Source organism: Lytechinus pictus, chromosome 1 (genome assembly GCF_037042905.1).
Source record: "Lytechinus pictus isolate F3 Inbred chromosome 1, Lp3.0, whole genome shotgun sequence".
NCBI lineage: Eukaryota > Metazoa > Echinodermata > Echinoidea > Temnopleuroida > Toxopneustidae > Lytechinus > Lytechinus pictus.
This window is the reverse complement of record NC_087245.1, coordinates 24,111,752-24,137,961: the sequence shown is the minus strand read 5'-3', so window position 1 is coordinate 24,137,961 and position 26,210 is coordinate 24,111,752. Positions and strand designations below refer to the sequence as shown.

The 26,210-nt window shown below is 37.3% G+C and overlaps 1 protein-coding gene across 1 annotated transcript; it reads right to left on the bottom strand.

The window, feature by feature from the left end:
* Positions 1 to 1,045: 1,045 nt before the first annotated feature.
* LOC135153908 (DNA-directed RNA polymerase I subunit RPA49-like) lies at positions 1,046 to 21,379 on the bottom strand. The gene is made up of 11 exons (XM_064098753.1): positions 21,160 to 21,379; positions 13,041 to 13,162; positions 12,051 to 12,127; positions 11,302 to 11,446; positions 10,488 to 10,635; positions 9,660 to 9,740; positions 9,050 to 9,146; positions 7,903 to 8,039; positions 5,576 to 5,672; positions 5,108 to 5,230; positions 1,046 to 3,802 (listed from the first exon to the last, which is right to left on the bottom strand). The coding sequence occupies exons 1-11, from the start codon at positions 21,209 to 21,211 to the stop codon at positions 3,553 to 3,555; spliced, it is 1,329 nt and encodes a 442-aa protein (XP_063954823.1). The 5' UTR covers positions 21,212 to 21,379; the 3' UTR covers positions 1,046 to 3,552.
* Positions 21,380 to 26,210: the final 4,831 nt, after the last annotated feature.

Below are 26,210 nucleotides of genomic sequence, written 5' to 3'. Positions count from 1 at the left end.
TACTATGCACTACTTTTTTTATTCTATGTATTTTTGTAACGAGTTGAAGTTTGTGTGAGTAAAAACATAGGTGAGTTTTGACGTAGTGTCCAAAGATTTTTAATGATATTGGGAGCGGAATGATATCATGCCAATTAATGGTGAGGAACAAACCATATAGGGTGCCTTGATGCAGGGAGACTAAATTGGTTTTAAACAAGAAAATTACAGAGAAGGGTGGAGGGTGGGGGTCTAACAACTGATGCTGGCTTGGGACGAGTTTCCAAAAACTGTACTTTATGAAGCTTCACCAAAAAGGCACAATGATCTGCTATTGAAATTTGTATTGAAAGATTAATTTATTGACTAGAATTAGGTATATATAAAAACTACTAGCTCTTTCTAATTCTATCTTTTATGAAGAAAATATCGTGTGTAATCTAATCTAATATTTATATAATATTGACTGGTCTTGAGGGGAACATCAAATATATTGCCAGCAAAAGAATCATATTGGCCCGAGTCTTTAGACGAGGGCAATATGGGTCTTTTAAGGGCAATATATTTGATGTTCCCCGAAAGAAGGGCAGTCAATATTTTTATTATCATCCAAATCAGATATCTAGAGCAAAAATCATGATAACAGTGATATCTTTTAAGAATAGAGTTCTGTTGTGTCATGATAATATCAGTGTCTAGGCTCTGCACTTTACCATTATGACGTACTTGCAAGCGCCCAGATCCAGCGTTGTCTTTATTATGACGTAGATCGTTGGTGCGCGGAACATTATGAAGCGTATCACTTCATTCGCATCCTCAAAGGCCCGGATGTGAGACCAGGGAAAATACAAAGGTATATTTTGCGTCGTCTCTGCATGCAGAGTCAATACGCGCATTGAGACCGAGGAAAATACAAACAATATACCTATCCCTTCCTGATAATAATACAATACAGGGAAATACGGTTTTGTAAATGACCAGCTCAGATGTCTGATACGGGTGATAATATACAATATTATACAAGAAAAGGGTTTGGAAGGAAATAAAACATGTTTCTTGCATGCCAAATGTTGTACGCATTGTTGTATTTTAATATTTATATATAGTATATGTACAGGAAGTAAATATATATGCACTTATTATGAGAAGATATTAAATTCACTGTCAACGTATAGACACACTTTATTTTTGCTCATTCTTTACAAGTTTCCTCTTTGGATTTGTAGGTCTGGGGGGGGGGGTAGACTCTGCCCCTGCCCCATAACTCAAGTGCGCTAGTGACACTGGGTAATGGACAACACTTGCTCCTAGGTATTGGGCCATTGATGGTACCAAATTCCGATGATAGCCAAACCCTTGCATATGATTGGCTCAACCATAATAGTCCAAAGGGATTTTGATTATTGTCACTCTGGCCCTTATTTATGCCCCCCTCCCTTTAGATCTCAGCCACAGATTTCACTTCATTCATCTTTCTTATTTTTTATCAATTAATTATGTTGACTTATTTATAAAATCATACTATTTGTTCTAATTCAGTAAATAAATAAAGCTCCTAGAATGCTTTTTTTGGTTATAATATTCTTGATGGCAATCCTAAAAATTGTAAATGAAAAAAAATAATCCAGTAACAAAATTGATTTCTAATGTACATGTATTTCATTGTTTTTTTTAAGTTCCTACATGTTTCTTTCTTTTGTTATCTTTTCATTCCTCTTTTTCAACAAAATTCATTGCTGACATTATTTCAGGCATAAATGGCATCATATCAAATAACTGTTGCCAATAAAAAAATGTAATCACTCATTTATGAATTTTTAATAGAAAAAACATTTTGTATTATTCCATCTTTTTTTTATAATTTTGTATATATAATCAAATTAAAGTAATAGATAAACGTTAATTATATATGAAATGAGTTTGGAAAAAATAAATAATTGGAAAGAAGTTTTAAAATGTGATTTGAAAGTTGAATGTAGTATGCTTTGAATACAGTTAATAAATTTATATGCACTTAAGAGAAGAATTATCCAAACAAATGTTGGATTTTAATGAACTTTAAGAATGTCACACTATGCTCTGGTAATTGTGTTAAGTTAAAGAATGTCCAAAACTAATTTTGAAAAAGCATCAAGTGTAAAAGTTTGTATGAAGAAAAGATTAAATAACATTCCAAAATAATGACCACATAACTTCTTGGGAAACATTTCACTATGTAAATTCAAAACAAAAATTTCATTCAAGATTCGGAAGGGAAGATTTTACGTTCGAGACGGATGAATTGGCTGGAAAAATAAGAGGGAAGGTCAACGAAAGTGACAGTAATAGTGTCATTTGCCAGCAGATGGTGTAGGACTTTGTGTACATGTATAAGCTTTTGATTCTTTGTATGAGCACTCTGGCACACTCTTTGCACATAAAATGCCACTGTTGGACTAATCCATTCTTGGATATCAAAACAGTTTTATTGTCTTTATGAATGAGAAGCAATTTTTTTAAGGTTTGCAATTAAGAAACAATGAATGATCAACTTTCATATCAAATGTAAAATCTTTTATTTTGACTCTCTTCTCAGTTCTTAAAAAAGAAACTGAGTTCCACAAAATCGTGACAAACATGTATGAAGAACTTCCTTCATTTTGAAAAAAACTCTAATACATGTATACCTATGCCCTTACATCTGTATAAAGTAACACATGGTGAAGTGGACTTCTTCTGTTCATGCATCACTAAAAGCACATTACTAGTTTCAGCGGGACCTAAGGACTGACAGCTGAGGGCTTGGACAAAATTATATTATAATTGCAAAGGTAATAATACACTATGTAATTATGATAAAAGACTGCCACCTCAAATCTACCCCAAGTTGGAGTAATGTTTCATATTTTTTATTGACATTTCCTGAAAAAAAAAATGATTTACTGATTTAAATGGGTTCCTTAAATTACCTCACAATAAAAATTCAACGAGGGAGCAACTGAAGTTTTGCTCTCTATTATTGCGCCCTGTTGACTAAAAATTTAATTTCAATAAATTTTAATTTAAAACAAATGGACAAAAAAATCAAACATGTTGATGTCTATACCTTTCTTACTGGGGATTCAATTGTCACAGGCACGTTGGGAACTTTGTACAATCATGCAATGTGAAATACAGATATACACAAACTAACGTGTGTAAGTGTACATGCCCGGTCAAGTCAGTGCATGTGTACTGAATCCCATGACCGTGTACACAGTAGCATCTGTATAAAACTTGCGTGGGAGTTGTAAACAAACTTTACTAATATACCTTGTATTTTTATTGTCATCTTTGTAGTTTCCGTTACCAATTCTGGTTGTAAAGTGACTCATGACTTAACAAACAATGGGTGCCTATTCTTGTGCTGAATGAGTTTTCAATGAGTATGATACATTTCCCAAGATAATCAAATTCTGACAAAGAATGAACTTTTCATTGAATTGGTTATTAAAAGGGTAGGGCACTTTAATACCCCGACAAAGGGTTCATAAGAATAAAAAAATGTGGAAAAAACATAACTTGGTCAAGATTCTGAGAGACTAAAGACAACGATCATCTTTTCTTTCCAAAACCTGGTTTCTCTACAAAGCTTGATGTAGACTTGATGGGCGTGCTCAGTTCAATGTATACAACCTTGAAGGATTCCTTGTCGGCAGAATTCTCTTGTAGAAAATCCTTGTCATCATCATCATCATCACTGTCATCGGGGTCTTTCCTCTTCTTCCTCCTCTTCTTGGGTTTAGAGGGTGTTATTGTTTGAGAAGATGTCTTACAGCCAATGAATCGGGCATGTGCCAGCAGCCTGAACAAGATGACAAGCAAAGGTTAATGAATCACATTTGTTGATTTTATCTGGAGTAAAAGCAGGAAATGTTTTCCTTCTGTTTATCTCTTAACTTCTATTTGTAGTTTTTGTAGTTATATTTCTTTAAAATAACAACATCATCAGTAGGAACACTGACAAAGCATATTCATCAGGATTATTCAGCTCATTGGTGCTGTATAACATAATTGAGATACACACAAAAACTGTTATGGTCATCTACACATTTCTACTTTAGCCTACATGTATGCAATGATAATGCTTAACCCTAATAGGACTGGGGGGCCATGATGGCCCCCCTCAACGCTTCACGCGATATTTCCGAAACGCAAAAGATAGCACCGCAAAATTTTATGAATTTTTTCTTTGAAGTCTCGCGCAACTTTTGAGACCAAATTTGCGACATACGGGTATACCATCGCGACGTCACGTGACTTTTTATGAGGCAATGTCATCCCGAAAATGGCTCATTTTTATACTTTGTGTACAAAGTCTATGGGAGATGAAATTCATATAAGGGTGATTATTTTTCATTCTAATTGGTCTGCTTAATTAAGTTGGGGTTTAATTTAGTTGTTAAATGGTCTGTAATAATTTCCATTGAAAAAATCAATGGAAAACAAAACATCAAAACACAAAGAAATACATAAGAAATTCTAAAAACATAAGGAAAAAATTGGCTTTCGCAATTTTTCTTTGTGGAAACCTTTAAATTAGATTACAAAGATGACATCTGCAAAAAAAGAAAAAACTTTGAAGTGAAATAAATTTGCATATTTTATTCATAATAATTAAAAAAATAATTATTTTTGTTTAATAATTTCGTTTAATACTAGCTTGTAGTTTATGTGGTAAAGAATGTGCGTGCCAAATTTCGGCGCGATTGCACGAATGGAGGCCGAGATCAGGGGGGGGGGCGCATCATGCCCCCAGTCCTTTTTAGGGTTAACCTTTTCATACTACGATTGACTACCGCCACAAACACTAACTCGCTTCTGCCAACCAAAGTGGGCACATCATACCAAGAAGAATATTGTCTACTCATATGGTACTGGTCTTATTCATGCTCTAATCTTACACTCGGCAGATCTGTTTCACTTTTCTGAAATCAATGAATTCATGTCATCAAGTTATGGCTGGCCACATAACATTTAAACATCATCCATCGATTCTGAGTTTCATGACACAAGAAAAAGAGTTAAAGAAGACTGTACTATTATGTAAAACACAATGAGACACACCCTCCCCATAGTCGTGAAAGACAGGAGGACAAAGGACACTGACCTTTTGACAGGGACGTTGAGGTCTTTGGTGAGTGATGTAATGTCTGTGTGGAAGGTATCAATAAGCTGGGCCAACACCAGGATATAAGATAAGAGCTTGTCCTTGCAGCTTTTAGAGAGAAGCCTGAATGGAAAGAAAAAATACAGTTTATAGCAATGAATCTTGGCGTAATCATGACTTTCAGATTTGATGCTCCTCCGAGAAACACACTCATACATCAATATTAATCAATGATAAGCCAATCACAATCTCTGATACTAATAAAGTCATCTCATTTGAAATCAATCGCCATGGTTTCAGTGAAAACCCCATGTTCAAAATACAGGCCTGTAAATATAAAAATGCAATTCATTGAAACTATCTGAATGCCATTCCAATCATCCTCCAGTAACTTTTGATCACTATTTCTTCTCTTTCACTATCTCTTTCTCTCCTATTGACAATCAGAATATTCCTTTGACTACTCACTGTTTTTCACTTTGGCCATCTGGGGTTGGGGTCACTTGTGTGAAGGTATCATATAGATGGGTTCTGATGCCAGGGGGGGCAGTCTTTAGACATGTCTCTGTAAAATGAGGAAAAACATAACAATTTTTAGTCAAAGTTTGATTTGTAAAAATTCACACAAAAAGAAAGTTTTGATTGACAAGTGGACTAGATACAGGCATACCTGCCAACCTTTGATAATAAAAAATCAGTATCAAAGTTCCGAGGGCGCCGAGCGGGTGTCCGGCCCGCTCCAACGGTAGGGACTCTTTGCATTTTCAGCATGTAAAAGTAGCATTTCCCTACACTTTTTAAAGCAAATTTACCCTCATTACCACACCAGAGGATGACCTACATGTAGAGTTTACCTTCATTTATCAATTAAAAATAAAAAAAGGTCTTTAAAATATCACCTCTGTGACAAAAAACACCCAGTTTCATTCAGGTGTGATTTGTTTTCATTTAAATCTATATAGACTTAGGGATAATTTTTCTTGTTCATCAGAGCTCTCTAAAAACTTTGATTTTGAGCATTTTTTTGTGAGGCCCTCTATTGCTGGATGAGATTGATGCAGATCTTCATCTCCATAGATTCTCTTTTTAATTAAACAAAAAATAATTTCAAGATTTCAATTGAGTTATGGGCCAAGGCATATTTTTTATGATGAATTTAGATTTAAGTTATCCCTACTGTATTAAAAACTGACAAGCCAAAAAATCTATCATTTCATGCATCAAGAGAAAATAAGCCAAACATTGACATTGTCTTATTCATGTTATTTCACCACACAGGGGTTACTGACTGAGGACAAGGTTATATCATAACCTACATTGGATAAGTGCTTGTTGGTAGAAGAAAGCAGATATTCAACCATGACAAAAACGGAGCCGAAACTAACGGCTGCATGCGCCCGACCCGCACCTACCACTGCATTTGCAGTGCCCCGGTAAGACGGGGAGGCTGAGGCGCAGCCACTGGGCGGGCGCCGGGACTTTAGGCAAGCGAAGCAATTAAAGTAGATTTGGCGTTCGGCTCCGAAGGCTCAACCCGAGATCGAAAGTTGATAATCTTTCTTCCTCAAAAAATTGACAATTATTCAAAAAATAAAGTACAGATCAATGTTAAAATTGCGTAGGGATAGATCTAACTTAAGAGCAATTAAGTCGGTACGCGGCCGGTGTTCATGCGACCTTCAGCCGTTCATCATCATCAGCAGACTCAGCAATATACCACTGTAATCACCAACGCACTCTAGACATGTACGCTACATCACTAACTCACTCCCACACTACAAAATCATCCGGCGACATGGGCAAAAACCTCAAATAAAAAGTAAAATTTTCTTACCTAAATCACCATGTTTCCCGTAAAAAATATCACCATCAGTGATTCTTAACATCGTATGTAGGAAACAAGGGGTCTAAAAAGGTGACTTTTTCACGGATTTTCCGATGTTCGTGGATTATGAAAACATGTCCTCACTAAAAACTAGCTCTTTCGCTAGCCGATGTCAGCCGCCATTTTTTTTCCGGAAGTAAACGCTAACGACAACACCTCAAAATGTAGCGCCCTGGCCCTAAGTGCGGCATTTGCGTGTACGCTCGTTAATTTTCACATGTATTTGCAATGGAACTGCGCACTTGAACTTAGCAGTGTTCGCGCGCCGTTTAAAGTCGCTCTCTGTGTATATCGTGTAGCTAGCGCATTTGCGTAGCCGTGCGCTCCAGTCGTTTATGTGTTAGTCGCATCTTACAGCGGTGCATGCGTTAGTTGCATCTTACAGCGGTGCATGCGTTAGTCGCATTATACAGCCGTTTCAATAATTTCAACACTATATTGATTAACCCAAAAATCGGAATTTTGGTTTTAAAATTTGGAATTCGGAATAGAGGTCGAAAAATCGGTATAATTCCGCCAAAATCGGAATGGTTGGCAGGTATGGACAGGGGAGTCCTAGGCCCCGCAACACAAAGCATTGCACGTTCGTTTTCCGATTGATAACATCAACTATTATATTCTTGAAGGCATAACCAACGCTAGATGCAAAAAAGATTCATGACGATTTTTCAAATGAATTTGAAAACTAAATACACCTATCTGGACCATTTTGGACCCATATTCTGATTGAGCGAATGATCAAATTATCTTGAAATGTATAATTGTATTGATGTTGGACAATCTAACACTATACATGTATCTAGTCAGTTTCAGAATCATTCATTTGCTAGGTATCAGTGCTTGACATGACTCAAGCCTGACACTAAGTACGACTAATTTTGATGTATTAGCTTAAGAACAAGAAACTTACTCAATTCTTTTGGTTTGGTAGCATGCAGCTTCATGAGGAAGGTTAGGAAGAGTAGTTTGGTTGCCCGAGTAATGCTTCTTTCGTGATCAGCTTCATGCAATAGAGCAGGTACATGATCCAATACATACTGGGGATACCTGTACAGAGAAAAGGAAAAAGGGAAACCGTTTGCTGTAGAAGCATTTGTAACTTTATCTTTCTGATATATAACATTACTTCATGGATGTAGAAAGTTGGTTGTGTTGGTGTCCTACTGTTTTGTTTTAACACTTGGACCTTTTCTTATAAAGGCTTGCGATAGATCAAAATCAATCAAGCACTTTAGCTTGATTAGAATTCCTATCTCTATATTATACACATTGAGATCAATGTCAGTCTAAGTTTAAACTGATCTGTCTCATCTTTTTCTGACACATATCATCTAATACCCCAATTGGTCAACCCATTTGTTCTGATATCAATATGGTATTATTGAAATGAATCCAACTGTGACATGGTCCAATATAAATCAAAGTGAACTGCACAATTGTCTAATGATCCTATGGACTAAATGCCAACTCATTGACTTACTCTTCTGAATATTGCCTTAGTGAATACTTGGAAATTATCAGTTTGTGTCAATGATGTTAGACCAAGTGGGGATGGTGCAAAATGGGCATCATCGACTTGGCAATACAACAAATTGGTAATTGCTTAACCCTGACTAAGCGGTGACACAACATTTGCTCTTGCGACAACTGCTCCAGGCTTTATTTTGTCTAAGTAGGGTTGGTGCTACAATAGAGTTTTATGTTAGGTTTAGAGTAGGGTGAAGTCTTGTATCAAGGGTTGAAGTTAGTCTTATAATTAATGTGTGGAATTCATAGTAGAGCAATTGTCATTAAATTTGCTCCGGCGACAATTGCTTCGATGGAAAATTTGCACATTAAGTCTAACATAAAAGCTAACCTTCAGAACTACATGTACATGTATATAAACACTTATCCTTATATTTACAATGTTCTGAACCAAAAACTCCATTACAATCCTAACTCAAAACCCAATGCCCTCTGAGATATTAGACTGGAACAAATGTTGCCAGAGGAAATGTTGTGTTATCCATGAAACCAGCAAGGCCGAGGTATTTTAGGTGTTTATAAATCCTTACTTCTTAGTATTTTTCCATTCATCTAGCTGCGATTTAGCACCAGTTAACAGCTCCTCTGCTTGTGATTGGAGTGATTTCCTGTGTCTTGCCGATATGACTGTAAAATATGTCAAGGAAGAAATCAAACTATACATGAACATGCAACTTTCTTTCTATGGCACTGACAAATCTTACTTGTGTTTTTCTTTCAGTACCATTACAAGGAGGTGGTGGAGCATGTAGCAGTGAATTAAAAACAGAATATATATGAGAATGGGAAAGAGAAGAGAAGGAAGAGTGGCAGGGGAAAAGTAAAGAAAAGGAAGCGCTTGTAAAAAGGGATCAGAGAAGAAGATAAAGGTTTAGATGCAGTGGTGACAGTTGTAGATTTTTTAGGAGGAAGGTGTGAAAATCTACTGCCTTTTCTTTAGGCAATGGTCCGATTCATTCTCAAATGCGTATTGGTAAAAATGTGGCCATTTTACTTCAGGACTTCATCCCTCAGAGACAAAATCACTTTGACGTCATTTCCAGTAGCATAATAATTTTAAGTACGGTAGGATTGTTATCCAATTCAACCAGACAATCTCATGGCCGATAGAAATTATGTTCTGTTATTTCAAAAGGATACTGTCTTCGAGCTTGTACACATCTTGTGGCCTCTTCGCAGATCTGTCACACGGTGGCAGCAGACTTGTGTCGATGTCAGAGTCTAGGAAGCAAGAAGACAACAAGCAAAATAAGAAGTAGTAGCAAAAAAACTTAACCACATGAAGCAGTCCAAGGAACTTGATAAAGAGAATTGGGGTCATTATGCTTTATGTCACTCAAGTTTTTTTTACATTTTCCCTTTTTCATGTGTGTGCACTATTCATTTTCAGTGCAATATGAGAAGGTAACATGCTCCCAAACAAAATCAGAATCTTGCAATGTTACTTTAGTAAAAAAAACAACATTATATTCAATGTGAAAGTTATATCTTGGTATTTTGCATCAAGCACATTTTAGGTCAAATAAATAATAATAACCTTTAACAACTTTTCTCATAATTTCACTCTCAGATGCTTATCATGCAATGATCACCTGGCTCAAGTAAGAGTTGGGTTTATTTTAATGGAGAGATTCTTGATATCCCAAAGAGGAGTTGATACAACATTGCTTCTCTTGGTCAAAAGTTTCCAGTTGCACTGCTGGAAAATTTCTGCAAACTATGCATGAAACTTAATATAAACTGTGCTGGATAGAAACTGGAGGATAGAAACCCCAAGGGCAGGTCTCCCAACTTTTCAAATTGAAATATGGAAATTTGCTAAAAATGAAAAAGAAATGGCAATTCCCATAGAAGTACCCAGTGAAGGTATCCCCCAAACAGGAATAATCTATGAAAAAGAACTCTGAATGCTAAAAACTCTGATTCTTTCCTCCAGATTCTAAATGGTTTAAAGGGTAGTAGATTTACCTTGTGGAAGAGCAGGTGTATCAACAGCATGGGTGACTGCCTTGGCTGCAGAGGTCTCTAAGGCTTCTGTTCCAACCTTGTTCTTCAGACGTGATTCCATAGCCCTCTGTTTCTTGGAACTTCCAAAGGCTTCAGTCAGTCTGTCTTTCTGTGAAGTAAATTTGAAGAGGAGTTTGGTACATACCAAATCTTTTCGAATTTTCTGATTTTGTGCAATATTAGGCCGCAACTCGTGGAATATTTCTGGTATCTCATTCGAAGTCATTGAATATTTTTGAATTTTTGTCACTACAAGGGGTCTTAGTGTTGCATAAAAAAGTATGACTTCATAGCACATTGCACCATGGGCCGGAAACTGTCAAATTAACCTATCGGCGCATGTCGATGCTAGCTGTGCATTATCATGCCATATTGCAAGGGTAATGATTAACGATTATAAAAGATACATGTAATGATAACTAAATTGGATGGTTTTCATCAAGGGATACCAAAAGTACTACACTATAAACAGCCAATGTTGCACTAATTTACAATTTGTGCACTATTGGCATATTATTAGAATATAATGTAATTATTTCTCGTTCATCAAAGAAAATATTGATTCCTCACAATGACAATTTATTATTTGACTACTTGCCAATCAAAAGCTCATCTGCAAAATACGGATGATGGCATTTTGTAAAGTCATAATATCATCAAGACAAGACAAAACAAATTAATAGAATTCACAGAATAGAACTGAATTATTTGGAGTCTATAAGGTTATTTGACACAAGTGCTATTTCTTTGTGTGAGCTAGGTCCAGGTTGACTACCTTTTCAGCCAATGAAAAGTCATTGATTTTCTTATTTTGTTCTTCTTTGATCTCTTTCTTTCCAAGCCATGGATGCAGCTCTAGTAGTTGAGAGTTGAAGATTTTCATCTTTCCAGTCTTCTTGTCCAATACTCCGACCAAGTATCTGAAAATAAAAAGTGGCCAGTTGAGGTAACTATCTTGAAATGAGCTTGAAGAGAATCAAACAAAATGACCGCTCAAGTGCTTGAAAAACCCAAAAATATTTGCCAAATTATTCCAATTAAAAATGTATATATCCTGAGTAATAAGCAATGTAAACATGGTACACCGTACAAATTAGGAATCTTTTTCAAAGCATTAATAAGACAAGGTACATCATGCGCATATCTGTGTTGGCAATCTCCAGTGTTTTGCTTTACTGCTCTCCTAGATTTCCTGATTTAAAAAAGACATTTCTTAATCTAGACCGACAATGATATGGTGACAATTGAGTGAATTGACCTTGATTTCAAATACTTTGTTGCCAACTTTTCCATCCATTCATAATCTGTCCCTGCCTAATGTGATGGCTTCATGTATTTTCATACTATTCTTACTTGTTTTCCTCTTCTCAATAACATTACTACACTTGATGGTGAAATTGAGTACTCTTTAAACATTATCATGTTCTGCTGCTACAGATAGAAGAGATGAGCAAAAAAGCAACAACTATCTGATACTTTTACCCAACTGGACCTGATGCTGTATCACATGGTATGAATACTTACTTGCACATTGAGTTGGCTTTGGATGCTTGGTCACCATAATTTTGGCCAACATACTGCATGGAGTCAGCTTCTGCTACCTACAGGTTTAAAAAAAGCAAAAGAAGTTCTAATAAGAAAATAAAATTCAAACTTATGTTAAAATTATATTTCCCAAGGACATACTCCTTGAGAGAAGACACTGTTTTTCCATTGTTAACGATGGCCCATGTTCACTTGGACAATTTTTCTGACACAGAGTTGGCCGGCCATTGACAAGGTGCAGGCAGAACACCTAAACCGAGCAAAAAATGAATCAATGGCAACGTGGAAGACCGTCAAGAAAAAGGCCAGCTACTGTCACTCACCAATTGCTCAGCATCCCTAATCTGATGATTCCACCCAACTTGACATTTTAGAGGTATCATTACAGCTTCAGAGATTATTGAAGTCCTACAAACATTAGTGTTAGCAATGTCTAGATTTAAAAAAGAACCAACAGAGATTGGAGAAAATGGGACATACAAGAGCACTGATGAAAGTAAACTTGGTCGCATAACTATATAATTCTCTGTTTTTTATTACAAAACATATCACCTGTAGTTCTCTCTATCCCTGCCCCACCAACCATTATCAAAATATCCTAGAGCAGCTGTCCTTGGTTACACAGGGTAAATTCTAGAGGGTGAGGGAGATGAGAAAACTAATACTGTTGCTGCTAAAATAAAATTGCATCTGCACTCAGCAATGATGCAAGAGGTTGGTTAAAAAGTTTCGAAGAAAGCTCAATGCTAAAAAAATCCTTGTTGTTTATGTGATCTCAATCAAGGATCTTCTTTTCTTCCATCTTCATACCAAAAGCATAAATATCATTTGGTATTACCTCACCAGAAAACAAACAATGAAGACAAAGAAGCAATAAAAGAAAGTTTAAGACATAATAAAATGATTAACCAATAAAATTCAATGACTACAAAATCTACAGAAAAGAGGGCAAGTGCATTTATGACTGACCAATATCCTCCTGAGATTTTTCCTCTTGTCATCCTTGTCTGAGCTCCTTAGAAGGGTGAAAGACGGACTCTTCTTCCATGTACCATCTGAATTTCTCTGCAGCCTTCCATGGGAGAATTTGGCTAAGAAGATAAAAGTTAAAAAACATTTATTTTTATAAGGTATACCTCAATTTTATCAAAATAAAAAAAAATATTTGAATATTTGTTAATGGCTTCATGATTATGTTGACATATCGCGATAACACAATTTGAATAAAATACTGTCGCTTGTGAAACCTTAATCACTATAAATTGACCAAAATGCTGCTCTGTAATGCTTTTAACCAACTCAGAACTTTGTAAGTCGGTACCCAAATACCTGCTTTTCATGGACAATCAACATTGAGAGAGTTACCTTCATTTCTCTGCTTCCAAGGAACTGACTACAGCTCATAATGAAAGTGTTTAATGAATTTTCAGACTTTTGTTGGCGATAATCGAATAACATTGAAATAAAATAATGACCAGTACTAATTAGACAGTACAATTACCTCTTACCCAATTTGAAGAGCACTGATTCTAAAAAAAAAGACAGTGATAATTAGCATTATAATCATTTTCAGAACATCACAGGCTTTTTATCCTAATTTAAGCAAATCTCAATTTTGTATAACTTTAGTGAAAGACAACTTATCAAAAAAGCATGGCGTCTGCCACCCTCTATATGCATCTTGTAGCTAAGCTACTAACAAAGAGAACAAGATGGCCACGTAAACATCGGCAAGTCTTCTTCCCCTGTCTTACCTGTCTTCTAATAATATTTCTCGTTTGTTTTTTAATGAATATTTGTTAAAAATGAAATCCAAATTATAGACCTCTAAATGTCGGGAATGAAGTTCTAGCCCATTTACATGATTTTAGGGCTAGATCTTTTACATGGAAAGTAGAAATCTTGGGGGCAAAAATTTCAATTTTGACCGCAGTACACGCAGTGACCGACATGATACGGGCACAATCCCTGGATCCATGGAGATTAAGCACACGTTAGTGAATGATTTGTACTCTCTAGGAGCCTCCTGGCTAGTCTTCATTATTTTTTATCATGTTGATACGAGGTGCATTAAGTGGAAACTTGGCTGCCTGAAACTTTTGTTTGAATTCGGCCCTATTTGTTTTATTTTTTTGAATAGAATATCTATTACAACCCAGCGATTCTTGATTATTGCAAAGCCCCACTCAAGGGTTCATTACATGCCGCCGCTCACAGGAAAATCAAGGCACGACGCATGCAACTCTCCCTCTCTGAGCTGATCCTTCCACTCCTTTGGAAATCCCTGGAATCCAGATGAAACACTTCCATGTGATTGCACGAATTATTTATAGATGGTCTACTTTGACGAAATCTAGAATCTAATGAAATTATTCCATTTCATGATTTCACTCAGCGATCGATACAAAGTCCCTTTGGTGACTTCTTTTAACATTCTTTTCCAAATAAACGATTTATATTCATATCAAAGGCACTACAGGGAAAAGACTAGGCACCTTAACTATTTTGCACGCAAATCGACGGAAAGCATTACGCAAAGTCCGTGAAATGTCCAATCTATCATTGTATAGACTTTGGTGGACCGTTTATTTACAAACGAACGAATAAAGCTTGTACTGGTTTCGTTCAAGGTACGTAGACTTTTTCTTTAAAAAAAAAAATTTGTCATCATTTTGAATTATTTGCAAGAAAGTGTTATCATCGCCAATAATCTTAAAGGACCTGAACTACATGTACTGTAACTTGTAAGGTTGCAAAAATTATTAGCACCACCATCAGGCTTCCTTTTATTTCAGACTTAGTTTTATTTCCGTAGAAGAGACAGGCAAAGTCACTTTCCAGGCCAAGGTAAGCGAATTTGCTCTGTTTTGTATGATTTTGATTTATAAATTTCGAGAAAAAAAAGAAGACTACAAAAAACAATTAAAAGTTAGAAACTTAGATCATTCTATGGCTACTTGCCGGAAAGAGCCCTAGACCCGGCCCGGTGAGTAGCGAGGCCGATCGATCCGAGGAGTTTCGGCAAATTTGTACCGTACGGGCACTAGTATTCAACCCGGCATAATTCAAAGATTTGGACAAATTCCCCCAAATATTTAGAAAGGGAATTTATCTTAATTTCATACCTTTGTTATTTCCAGTGTAATCTGTTGTCGGTATTTTCTTTATCAATCTGTCGACTGTATGCGCGGAGGATTGAATTATGCGGCGATGACCTTTTGCACTGAAATGCACTAGTATTCAACCTAGACCTAGTGATGATAGATAGCTAATTTCAAAATGGTTTAGATTGCTAAATTAGATCTAGATTTATGTAAGTCTCTGGCTTTGATTAATTCCCTGTTTGGTCTCATCTCAATTGGTCTAGTCCATAGTCGGATGGGACAAGGGCAGATTGAAAGACAGGGCCATCTTTCATGTCGACGGGTTGATGAAAAAAATAACGGAAAAAGAATAACCAGCATTTGCTCTTGGAAATAAGATGGGTCTGAAATTCAGGTAAATTCTATATTTCTAATATATATTTTGAGGAAACTCTCCAAACGGGTTGAATACTAGTAGTAGTAGTTGATACACCAACGCCACGGTACTGAAGCGACGCGATGTTTGCCGATTACATAGAATGTGAGGTTAACCTTAGCCAGGCGGCTTCTAGAGAGTAAAAATCATTTACTAACGTAAGGTTACTCTCATACGAAGCCAGGCCTTCTAAGTTCTATCTCATAGACCCACACAAAGGAAGCCAAAACCTGAAACTTTCACCCCCGAGATTTCTACTTTCCTTCTAAAAGATCTAGCTCTAAATCATGTAGGCCCTACATGGGATAAAACTTCATTTCCGACATTTCTACGCTCTTGTTATTTTTAAAACAAGAATTCATCAAAAAAATTAAAAAATATTGTGAAAAGACGGAAGAGACTTGCCCAATGTTTACGCCGCCATCTTGTTTCTTATTGTACTTCCCCAACGTTACGCGACGCGAGGACGCGAGCGTCGCGTAACGTTGGGGAAGTACATTGGTACTAGGAGTGTTCGTATGAGAGTAACCTTACGTTAGTAAATGATTTTTAATTTTACTCTCTAGAAGCCGCCTGGCTAGTTAACCTCGCACCAGTGTAAGTGGCCAAACCCTTTTCCACTGACTCGGCCGCAGCCTTGCCCTTGGCCAAGCCCAATTCCAAGGCTTTGCCAGTGGACCACTCCTAGTACCAATGAGGTCCAAACATTAACATGTATGGACCTCATAGGCGACATTACCCAAATTATGGGTTGGACAATGCTGTTCTGATTTCCAACCCAAGACTTTGGTAAATGTACACCTTAATACAAGTTAGAGTTATCCGATATACCTTTCATTCGGACGGCAAACCTTTATTTAGTTGTAAAAATAGTTGAAATTAAAATTGATTATTGTTAAACTTACATTTCAGGCCCTTTTTGTTGATTTTCGGTGAGCGTTCCACACAGCTGCGACGAGTGATCAACTCCGAAGTGATACGCGTACTGGTCAGCTGATCGGTCAGGTGATCGGTTGGTTATCTTTTTGTCAGACGTTCATAATTTATGTTAAGCGTATCAATCTTCAGTATCTTGATTTCAAAGCATCAGTATTGCAGAGAAAAGTCATTATTGATTGGAATCAGTGGCGGGGGGGGGGGGGGTTGGGGTGAGCATTTCTGCCCGTTCCCCCTTTTGAGATTTATAGTAAACATTTTGGAATTAAATATTTTGTTAATACTAGTTATGTGCCCCCCCCCCCTCCCTTATGAGAATCACAGCATTATTTGTAATGGGGATATTTCGTTCATATTCTTTTCTCTTTTTTGCCTTTTTTTTGCTTGTCAAATTTTACTGGGAACAAATTAACAATATGACTTTCTATACATCACTTTTAGGGACAAAATTTTTATGGGGGTGGGGGCTTGCCAAATATAACGGTGGAAAAAGTGACCTTCTTTTTTAGTGACAACTTTATAAAAAAATTGTCAAATTTTACGCGAGACAAAATGACCTTCGATCATTGCTATAGTTAAAACCTTTTTTTTTTTTTTTTTTTTTTTTTTTTTGGGGGGGGGGGGGTTGCCAAATATCACGTGGACAAAATGACTTTCCCTTTTCTTATTTTTGTGGGGGGGGGGGCTTGCCGAATATTACACGGACAAAATGACTTTCATTTTGAGTGACCATTTTTTTTTTAACTTGTCAAACTTTACGCGAGACAATGACCGTTTTTTTTTTTTAGTAAGAACCTTTTTTGGGAGTTGTCAAATTTTACTTGAGAAAATTCACCCCGCCCCCCCCCCTACTTAATTTGGAAAATCTTGGATGCGCCTCTATATAGTTTGAATCATAATGAAGATTAAGATCATGCGTATATATAGCTTACATCCACGGCAGAGGCGTAAACCGCCGGGGGCATGCAGGCTGGCCCTTGATCCCCGGTCCAGTGGATTTCACCAAAAAAAAAACGGGATAAGAGAAAAGGAATGAAGGAAGGAAAAGAAAGAAAGAAAGAAAGACAGAAAGAGAAAGGGAAGAGAAATAAAAGGCCATAAAAAAGCAAAAGGAAAGAAAAATGCATGCGAGAATAATTCCGAATGTTATGTCAAAATCTATTGCAAAATTGATATTTGTAATAAAAGTGACAAAGGTTTTGCTCGCTCGCCTCTTCATCTGGTAGGCGCGTAGCTAGGGGCGGTGCCCCCCGAAAAGGTCCCTCCCCCCAAAAAAAAATAAGGAGGGAATAGAGAAAATAAAAAGCGAAATGAGAAAAGGGGGATGTATATAACTTAGTTTATAATTGTTTTTCCTTTTTTGGGGGGGAAGGGGTCAAAACATTAACGTTATGTTTTTCTATAAATAGGTCTAATTGCTAAATATCCAGAGTTATCGAGACCCACCTGCTGATATTGCACTGGGGGTACACGATGGAAGGGTTAGGCCTAGGGGCCCCCGAAAGTTCTACAACCAAGATAAAAAAGAAATGAAGGGAATTAATGAAAAGAAAAGGAAAAATGTAAGTTAAGATATCTATTTCAAATTTAGATTTGCACGAAAAGTTTTTTTTCTCGCTTGCTTCACTCGCTTGGAACATATAAAGCAACTTCATTCCCACGCGCCATGTATGCCTACATTGGCCCTCTTTCTTTCTTTTATTTTTATTTTTTTTTACTCATCACGCTACCGTACTGCCACACACGGGTTTGCCCTAATGATCGTGGACAATCATAAAAAATATCATTTTCATACCATGTGACTGGGAAATTTTTGGCTCCACACCCCCCCCCCCTCTCGATCCCTGTATCGATTTTGACTTGATAGGGGCCTATACCTGATGGAATTAGCTTCATTCAATATAAAACCAAGACCACACTCAAGAAACGATTCTACGGGCACAGATCCACCGTCAACACAGCAAAGCTGGACACTCCAGTTGGCCGCCATTTTAACCTCCCCAACCACTCCATCACTGACATGATGCTACAGGGCATCGAATCTTTAGGTACCCGTCCTGACTCAGTCCGTACTAGCAGGGAGAAGCTCTGGATGAGACGACTTCGCACCACCCAACCTCATGGCCTGAACATCCAAGAGGGGAACGACTGATTTTTCTTTCCTATCCACTTTCAATTTATATATACATATAATTTTTCCCCTCAGCTCTTTTGAATAGTTACATTATAGTTTCTTACTCTACTTTCCTCCCATATCTCATACAAGCTCAGCTCCAATTTTTCCTTCCTTATTCAGGCGATATAATAATTATTATATATATATATATATATTTGTTTTTTCTCCACTCACCTCTTTTAGATTTACCACATTTGCTTATTTACATGTATACTATGGTTTCTTCATAATACACCCCCTCTCTTCTATATTTGCTTTTACCTTTTTAGGCAATTTGCTTCCTCTTTTTCACATATACAGATTTTTTTTTCTTTCCTACTATATAGTCTTATGTTTTTTCCCGTCACACCTAGCGGATTACCATATCAGTTACACCATATGTGTATATATTTATATATTTTTTCATATACATTTCTTTTTTGGATATATTTATATACATATCACTTATAGATACATATTTACACTTACCTTCTTCTCTTAGTTTGTTTAATGCTTTATCATATATAATTATATGTCTTTTGCACATTATCAGTTGTTCCCCATTCTTTTTCTTCTTTTTTCCCCCCACTCTTATGCACCAGTTTATTAAGCCTTTCTTTGTAACCTGTTTGACCCACCTCTCACTAATTCTCTAGTTATTCATCCCTCTATCACTGTTTTGTTCCAGATCCTGTTTGATGTTGCCTGCCTCATTATCTTAATCCCTCTTGGCCTTACTTACACTAACTTCCCTTTGTGTCTGCCTACTCCTTTTTTTTCATCCCCTTCACTAACCTGATTGGTCTTCTCTACTCACTAATGCCCCTTTTGTCTCCTTGTTTCTAGTGTTGCTGTAGCTTGTTTGTGGTCTATATTATGGTTGTTCCACTTTATATGTTTGTCATTTTGCCTCCGACGAAGATTCTGCTAGGATCGAAAGCTTAGGCCCCTCTTTGACTTTATAATATAAAATCATAACGGATAGAACGCCTTGAGTACAGGCCAAACAGCCTAACGACATTGCCGTGTCACGTGACAACCAGTATTAAACGAGAATGTGCACAAGGCTATGGTGACAAAATTTGCCGCAAAAGTTGAGCAAGTTCTGGACAAAAAGGCTTCAATTCAATACCCCAAGAAAAGACCAGGCGCGAGTACTATAGGTCCTAGCACTCTAGGCGACACCCCAATACTTACCCGTGCTAATAAAGTGGGACTCCGCTCACGCGCGTTTGGGCCTCCCTAGCTTAGAACTAAGCAATATTATCTAGAAATTGTTACATTGTAGTAATTAAATATGTTCTATTAAATAAATTGATAATGTTTAATCGGTACTCACCGGTTCTTTTGTTGCATTTTCAGACCATTTCTCACAATTCTTCGTAAATATTTGCGGCAAATTTTGTCGCCATAGACAGCTATACGTCCATCTTTATTAATAAATGGAGCGCCCTTTACGATAGTTGTTAATGCCGCGAAGAAATCGTTAGGCATTTTGGCCTGTGTTCAAGGCGTTCTTTCTGTTTTATTTTTTATATTGAAGATTGGGCATTTGTTGAATAGCGCCGTCTACGTCAGGTATGAGATCGAGTGTATAAATACACTCTTCCAAAATAATTATGATTCCGACCTGGCGCTGTTTAACTTCAATCTCTTTCACCTAAATTAGCGATGAATGCTAGCATTATAAAATATATATTATTAACGTCTGACGAAAAGAATAACCAACCGATCAGCTGACGAGAACGCGAATCACGTGATCTTCATATCAGCTTCGATCGCGAGTCAGAAGAGAAGAGCAGTTGCCCAGAAAATCAGGAAAAAGCCGTGAAAATATAAGTTCCCCTTCATTTCTTTCAATTTTTTTTATTGCTAACAATGTATTCAATTAGTGAGATCGAAATGTAATGATTAGACAGTACGATAGCTTGTAGTTTTGATAAAATACAAAAATAATCATCTTCACAAAGATTTCTGACACAAAATACTACTGATGTCGCCTATGAGGTCCATACATGTAATGTTGGACCTCATTGGTAGTGGTACTACTAGGAGTGGGTCCTACTCACTCCTAGTCCTAGTACATTTTTTCAATTTAGTAATATCTAGAGTCTAATTTAAGAACAGATTTCGTCATGGAGCTCCATGGTAAGATCTAGTAATTTAAGTCCAACATTTAATTCGCGTGCACTCACTTTTTTAACACAGGAATTAATAGCCTTGGTGCTTAGAGTGCAGTGGACCTGGGCCCCACGCCACGGAACCGCGATGCAGTAGGCCCTACACTACAGCATAATCAATACATGGGTCTAATATAAAGCAAAGACTCCGCGACTTCTTCAGTCCAGATCAGCTTGATTCTTCACTTCAGAGTAATAGAAAGTCTGTAAATATTCTATTAACCCTAGATCTACGTGCTCTACATGACCGCATCTTATTGTTTGTATAATTTGTTTAATGAGATGAAAAATAACGAACCTAGAGTTGGTTTCTCCTGATCACTTGAAATAAATGAACATGTGGCCATCATTTTCGTCTTCGAATAAAATTAATTCAACCCAGGTACTTCGGCGATTGCGCAACACCAAAATCTTGAAGCAGTATGGTGTCTCCGATTTGGAAAATGAAATATTAAAATTTCTATACAGGGAGCCTCGATAGCTGAGATGACGAATTGAGTGATGGTTGGTATCATTTCCTAGGGGACCAATGTAGATAATGTAACAAAGAAAATAACCCTCCAACTACACCCCCACTTGATGCCAGATGGTGGGAATTTTTATGTTGTTGTTGCTACACACTCTCGGATGCTGGGCCCACGCCGGGGCCCAAGGATGGCCCCCAGGGCCCTGGGAACTTCATCTTATGTTGGTTTGAGTGGCGATAAGTCACATTAGACTATTGTCGCCATCGACTTATTTTTTATTTAGAAAATCTTACTTCTCATATAATGATATTTATTACCAATATGATGTATACATTATGAAATATTTTTCTTGTGCATCCTTCTAATATGAAAAAAAAAATCATTATAGTATTTACAAAAGTTTTTCATAACTCTTGTCAAAATGGCAATGATTTTTTTAACTAGGGGTGCTGATGCTTATTTGAAAAGAAAAAACAACAAGGTTTTCATTACAAAACGAGGTCATTTTGACCCAAAGAAATTTGAAAAGCAAAAAATAAAAAATAAAATAAAATGAAAAATAAACAAGTAGGTTTTACTAAAAAACAAAGGAAAATTTTGGTTACAATTTTTTATTATTTTTACACACCTTCCAGCATATATGGGGTGCTGCACCTATAGATAATAATAAAGTGGCACCCCAAGGAAAATATTGGGGGTGCTTCATCCCGCTTCCCAGGGCCATGGTGACCCCCGGCCGCCCTCTCCTCATGGGTTCGGCCCAAGAAATCGCTAGGTATATTGGGTACAAAGATATTTCCGAATGGGGATCTCTTTCAGTTCCCAATTGACTTTAAGTTTAGACAAGGGTGCAATATACTTTTCAAAATTATATGATGTAAAACTGAGCCTTATTTGGCCATATATCATGGGCCGCGCCAGGATATTTTGCTAGGAGATTTCGGGAAGGGATTCTAGGGTCGTCTAAAATGACATTATCTCAATAAAAAATAAGTAGGCGTCAAAGATATCTACACAAAAGCACTTATCATTCCGTTTTCTTCCTTATCCTTCCTGCGTCTCGTAATAGTTTAGATGGCGCATAATAAATGCTTTGTTCATTTTTCCTCCTTTTGTTTTTTCTTCAGTTTTCCCCCTTCCTCAATTAATCATTTGAAGAATCGAAGGGGCGATTACCCTCCGATTCCATTAGGAACCCGACTCCCCCCCTATATACCCCGGACCAAAAAAAATCTCACAAAATCGCATGGTTTAGGGGACTTGGCGAATTTAATCCATCCATCAAGCAATCAATAGTTACAAGCCATCGCCCCGTCTCTTTCCTCATCCTTGTCGCTTTGATCATCATAATGCTTCCACCTTCTTCCACTGTGAGAGTCAAGCCGAGCGTATAGTAGGCTGGGGGAGGGGTGCACCAGTGGCGTACCTAGGATTTTCCACAGGGGGGGGGGCAAAACCGTCCGCCCAAAAATTTGACAAGCAAAAAAAAAAAAAAAAAAAAAAAAGGTCTTCAAGCTCGTCAGGGGGGCAATAAAGGTCTTCAAGCTCGTCAGGGGGGGGGGGGGGCAAAAAAAGGTCTTTCAAGCTCGTCAGGGGGGCAGGGGTACGTCCTTTGCATGGGTTGTGGCTCGTCAGGGGGGCAGACTGCCCCCCCCCCGTAGGTACGCTAGTGGGGTGCACCCTCTCGCTGAGGCAGAAGAGTTCCGACACTGGCAAACAAAACGAAATTTGCACCCTTTCTTCGGCTTTAAACAGCTGATTTTCAAAACCTTATAGTTCCGCCTCCCCAAGATGTGCATCCCCCATACCACTAAAGTTCCACCTCCCATGATGCTCAAACCAGCATACGCCCTTAATTGTTTCTTTCCATTCGGGTATAATGACCATATTACATATACGGGGAAAAAAGCAAGACGATATCGATAACAGAGTCCATAAATGATGGCAAAGTATCAATGGGCATAATATAATGCGATTTTTAATGCAGATCAGTCTCTAAAATGTGTATTATATAGTTGAACCATATGGCACTGGGAAGCGTGCGTGATTTTTTTTAGTGGTGCTGCGTATGCTTTGCATCCACTGGGCAGCACCCCCTGGAAATATAATCGGTATGCTAAACTGTATTGACCTAAATCACCTTCATTTTTCTGCGTTTTGTTGTTGTTGTTGTTGCCATTTTGCTTGTTCAAACTTTGACTGACCAAAATCACCCCTTTTAAAGTTTTTTGAGCGAAAACCCCCCTTTTTCCAATTATTTTTTTTCCAAACGAGCACCCCTCTTGAAAAAAAACTCGTTCCCATGCTACTGAGTCGAACACCTCATAGGTCTATAGAAAATTGAAATCAACATCGAAAGATATAGACTAGATCAATGATCATGACCTCATGAGAGAAAATAAACACAGTCTCTAGTAATAAGCTAATATTGTTCTATAATATTTATATTTCCAATCAGGTGACACATTAATTTTGCTTATCTGCAAAATTATCACCTTGATATCAAAACACCGATAGGAACACAACCCCGTTCCTATATAAGATCGTAGGACATTTCCAAATTCTTCCATTGTCCAAACAATTGTTCACTTTGCTTAAAATCATTTAAGAAGAAAATACAATTTTGTTGTAGTTTATTACCTCCCGCCCCCAGAAGAAAATGTGGAAGAAAAAAGTAACGACATTTTATACCTTCAGTGACCTTGGAAGCACTTGAGCCGCCATCACAATTGGTTCATCGTGGTAAAGAGAACCTTCCGACATGTTCGATGCAACGATCATGGGAATGTTTGTTTAAATATAATCAATTTTGTAATCATGAAAGACTTTGTCTATTCATGGCTGTTGACGTAATTGGTCATGTTGGTAGAGATATAGGGCCTAAATATTATTGTAAAGACCACTGGCGTAAATCCCGGGGGGGGGGGGGTGGGGGGATATATCCCCCCCACTTTTCGAGGAGGGGGGATGGCCTGTACAAACATCCCCCCACTTTTCACGAAAGAAATGAAAAAAAAATCACAAGAGATAATTGTTTTATTGGTGAAAATTCTTCCTGAAATACCGCTTAACAAATAAAACAATATTATTGAATCATAAAGTGCAAATAAAGAGCCAGTTCACCATTTCCAAACGAAATACTTATGTCCTTATTATAACATTGAAGAGGAACTCCCGTTTCTTAAATTCGTCAATGTTGGGGTCTTTGGGAAGGGATTAAGATACAATGTCAATTCTTTTTTAATGTATTCTCTAATAAAACCATTAAACCATCATGGGTTAAAAAAGATAATAATATTGGAGGGGTTTTTGCCATATGGCGTAACTACGGGGGGGGGGGGCATGGGGGGCACGTGCCCCCCCCCCAATTGGCTGACCAAAAAAAATGGGGAAAATGAGAAAAGAGGGAGAAAGTAAGAGAAGCGTATAGTGAGAAAGAAGAAAATATTATTCATTATAATGTTATATTATAATTATGTTATGTTACATTACATAAGAAACATTTTTATCATAACTTCATGAAACATAATTTGCCCAGGGCCTACTTATTCATTGTTCCTGGTGCTTGCATTGTCTGTTAACGAGATATATAATCCTGTTGTACTGAAACATCCCGTTTTCAAGTCAATATAAACCAAATATATTTCCTAGCACTTGAGTTATCATTGTTTTATGTAGTGACATTTGCTTCTTTTTCATGACTCAAAAAGTGATTTCCCCATGTTAAGGTCTTCGTATATATGAAACATTTCCTGTCCGTGATTACGTTCGCATTAGTGGATTGGTGTGATATGTCTGCTCTTCATGAATTCTTAAAATCAGTCCTTAAAATGTCCCTTCTTCTGATCTGAATATCAAAAATTTTCAGCTCGCGCTTCGCGCTCGCATCATTTGGATATTGAAATACGTATGGTCCTAGTTAATTCCTACAAAGAAACCTTAGAATGCCCCACTTCAGGTCTGAATTATATAAATTTTCAGCTCGCGCTTCGCGCTCGCAATATTTGATTAGTGAAGATGCGTATGATAATCATGATTGCAATGACTACAAAAAGTGTTTCATGAGTTCAGATGTAATTTTTATAAACCAGCAAGCGCTTGGCACTCGCATTAGATGACTATGGTGAGATATGCATACTCTTAATGGATTCCTAAAATATATTCCTCAAAATCTCGCTGTTTGGGGTCAAAATATACGAAAAATTCAGCTCGCGCTTCGCGCTCGTATTGTTTAGCGAGACAGGTACCTATCATGATTACACAAATTTGATTATAATGTCTCTTTTTAGGTGTGAATATAAAGAAAATTCAGCTCTCGCTTCGCGCTCGCATTATTTGATCAGTGAGATACATATCCGTTTAATGACATTGTCCAGAAAATGTCTCTATTAGGTCAGTATAACTGGCAACTGAGTGCGCTCACTCAGCTCAGTGATTCAAACATTTTGCTGGTGCCCCCCTCCCCAATGCCGTGACCTACGGTACGCCACTGTGGACATATCAATGACAATTCCTTGCATATCTAAAAACATGATTGCAAAAAAAGCCAAAATATTTCAGTCATCCCCCCACCGATCAACACGGATTTACGCCAGTGGTAAAGACACACACAAATTACCTTAATATTGAAGAGAGTTCTTTTTGTTGTTGTTGCTACACACTCTCGGATGCTGGGCCCACGCCGGGACCCAAGGGTGCATGGCCCCCAGGGCCCTGGGAACTTCTTCTTCTTATGTTGGTTTGAGTGGCGATTAGTCATATTTGACTATTGTCGCCATTGACTCTATTTAGAAAATCTTACTTCTCATATAATGATATTTATTACCAATATGATGTATACATTATGAAATATTTTTCTTGTGCATCCTTCTAATATGAAAAA

Coding starts and splice junctions, on each gene's coding strand:
- LOC135153908 (XM_064098753.1), bottom strand. CDS start 21,211: ATGATGGCCACATGTTCATTTATTTCAAGTGATCAGGAGAAACCAACT. Junction 13,163..21,159: donor TCAGGAGAAACCAACTCTAG/GTTCGTTATTTT, acceptor TTATCTTCTTAG/CCAAATTCTCCCATGGAAGG. Junction 8,040..9,049: donor GAATGGAAAAATACTAAGAA/GTAAGGATTTAT, acceptor TTCTCTGTACAG/GTATCCCCAGTATGTATTGG.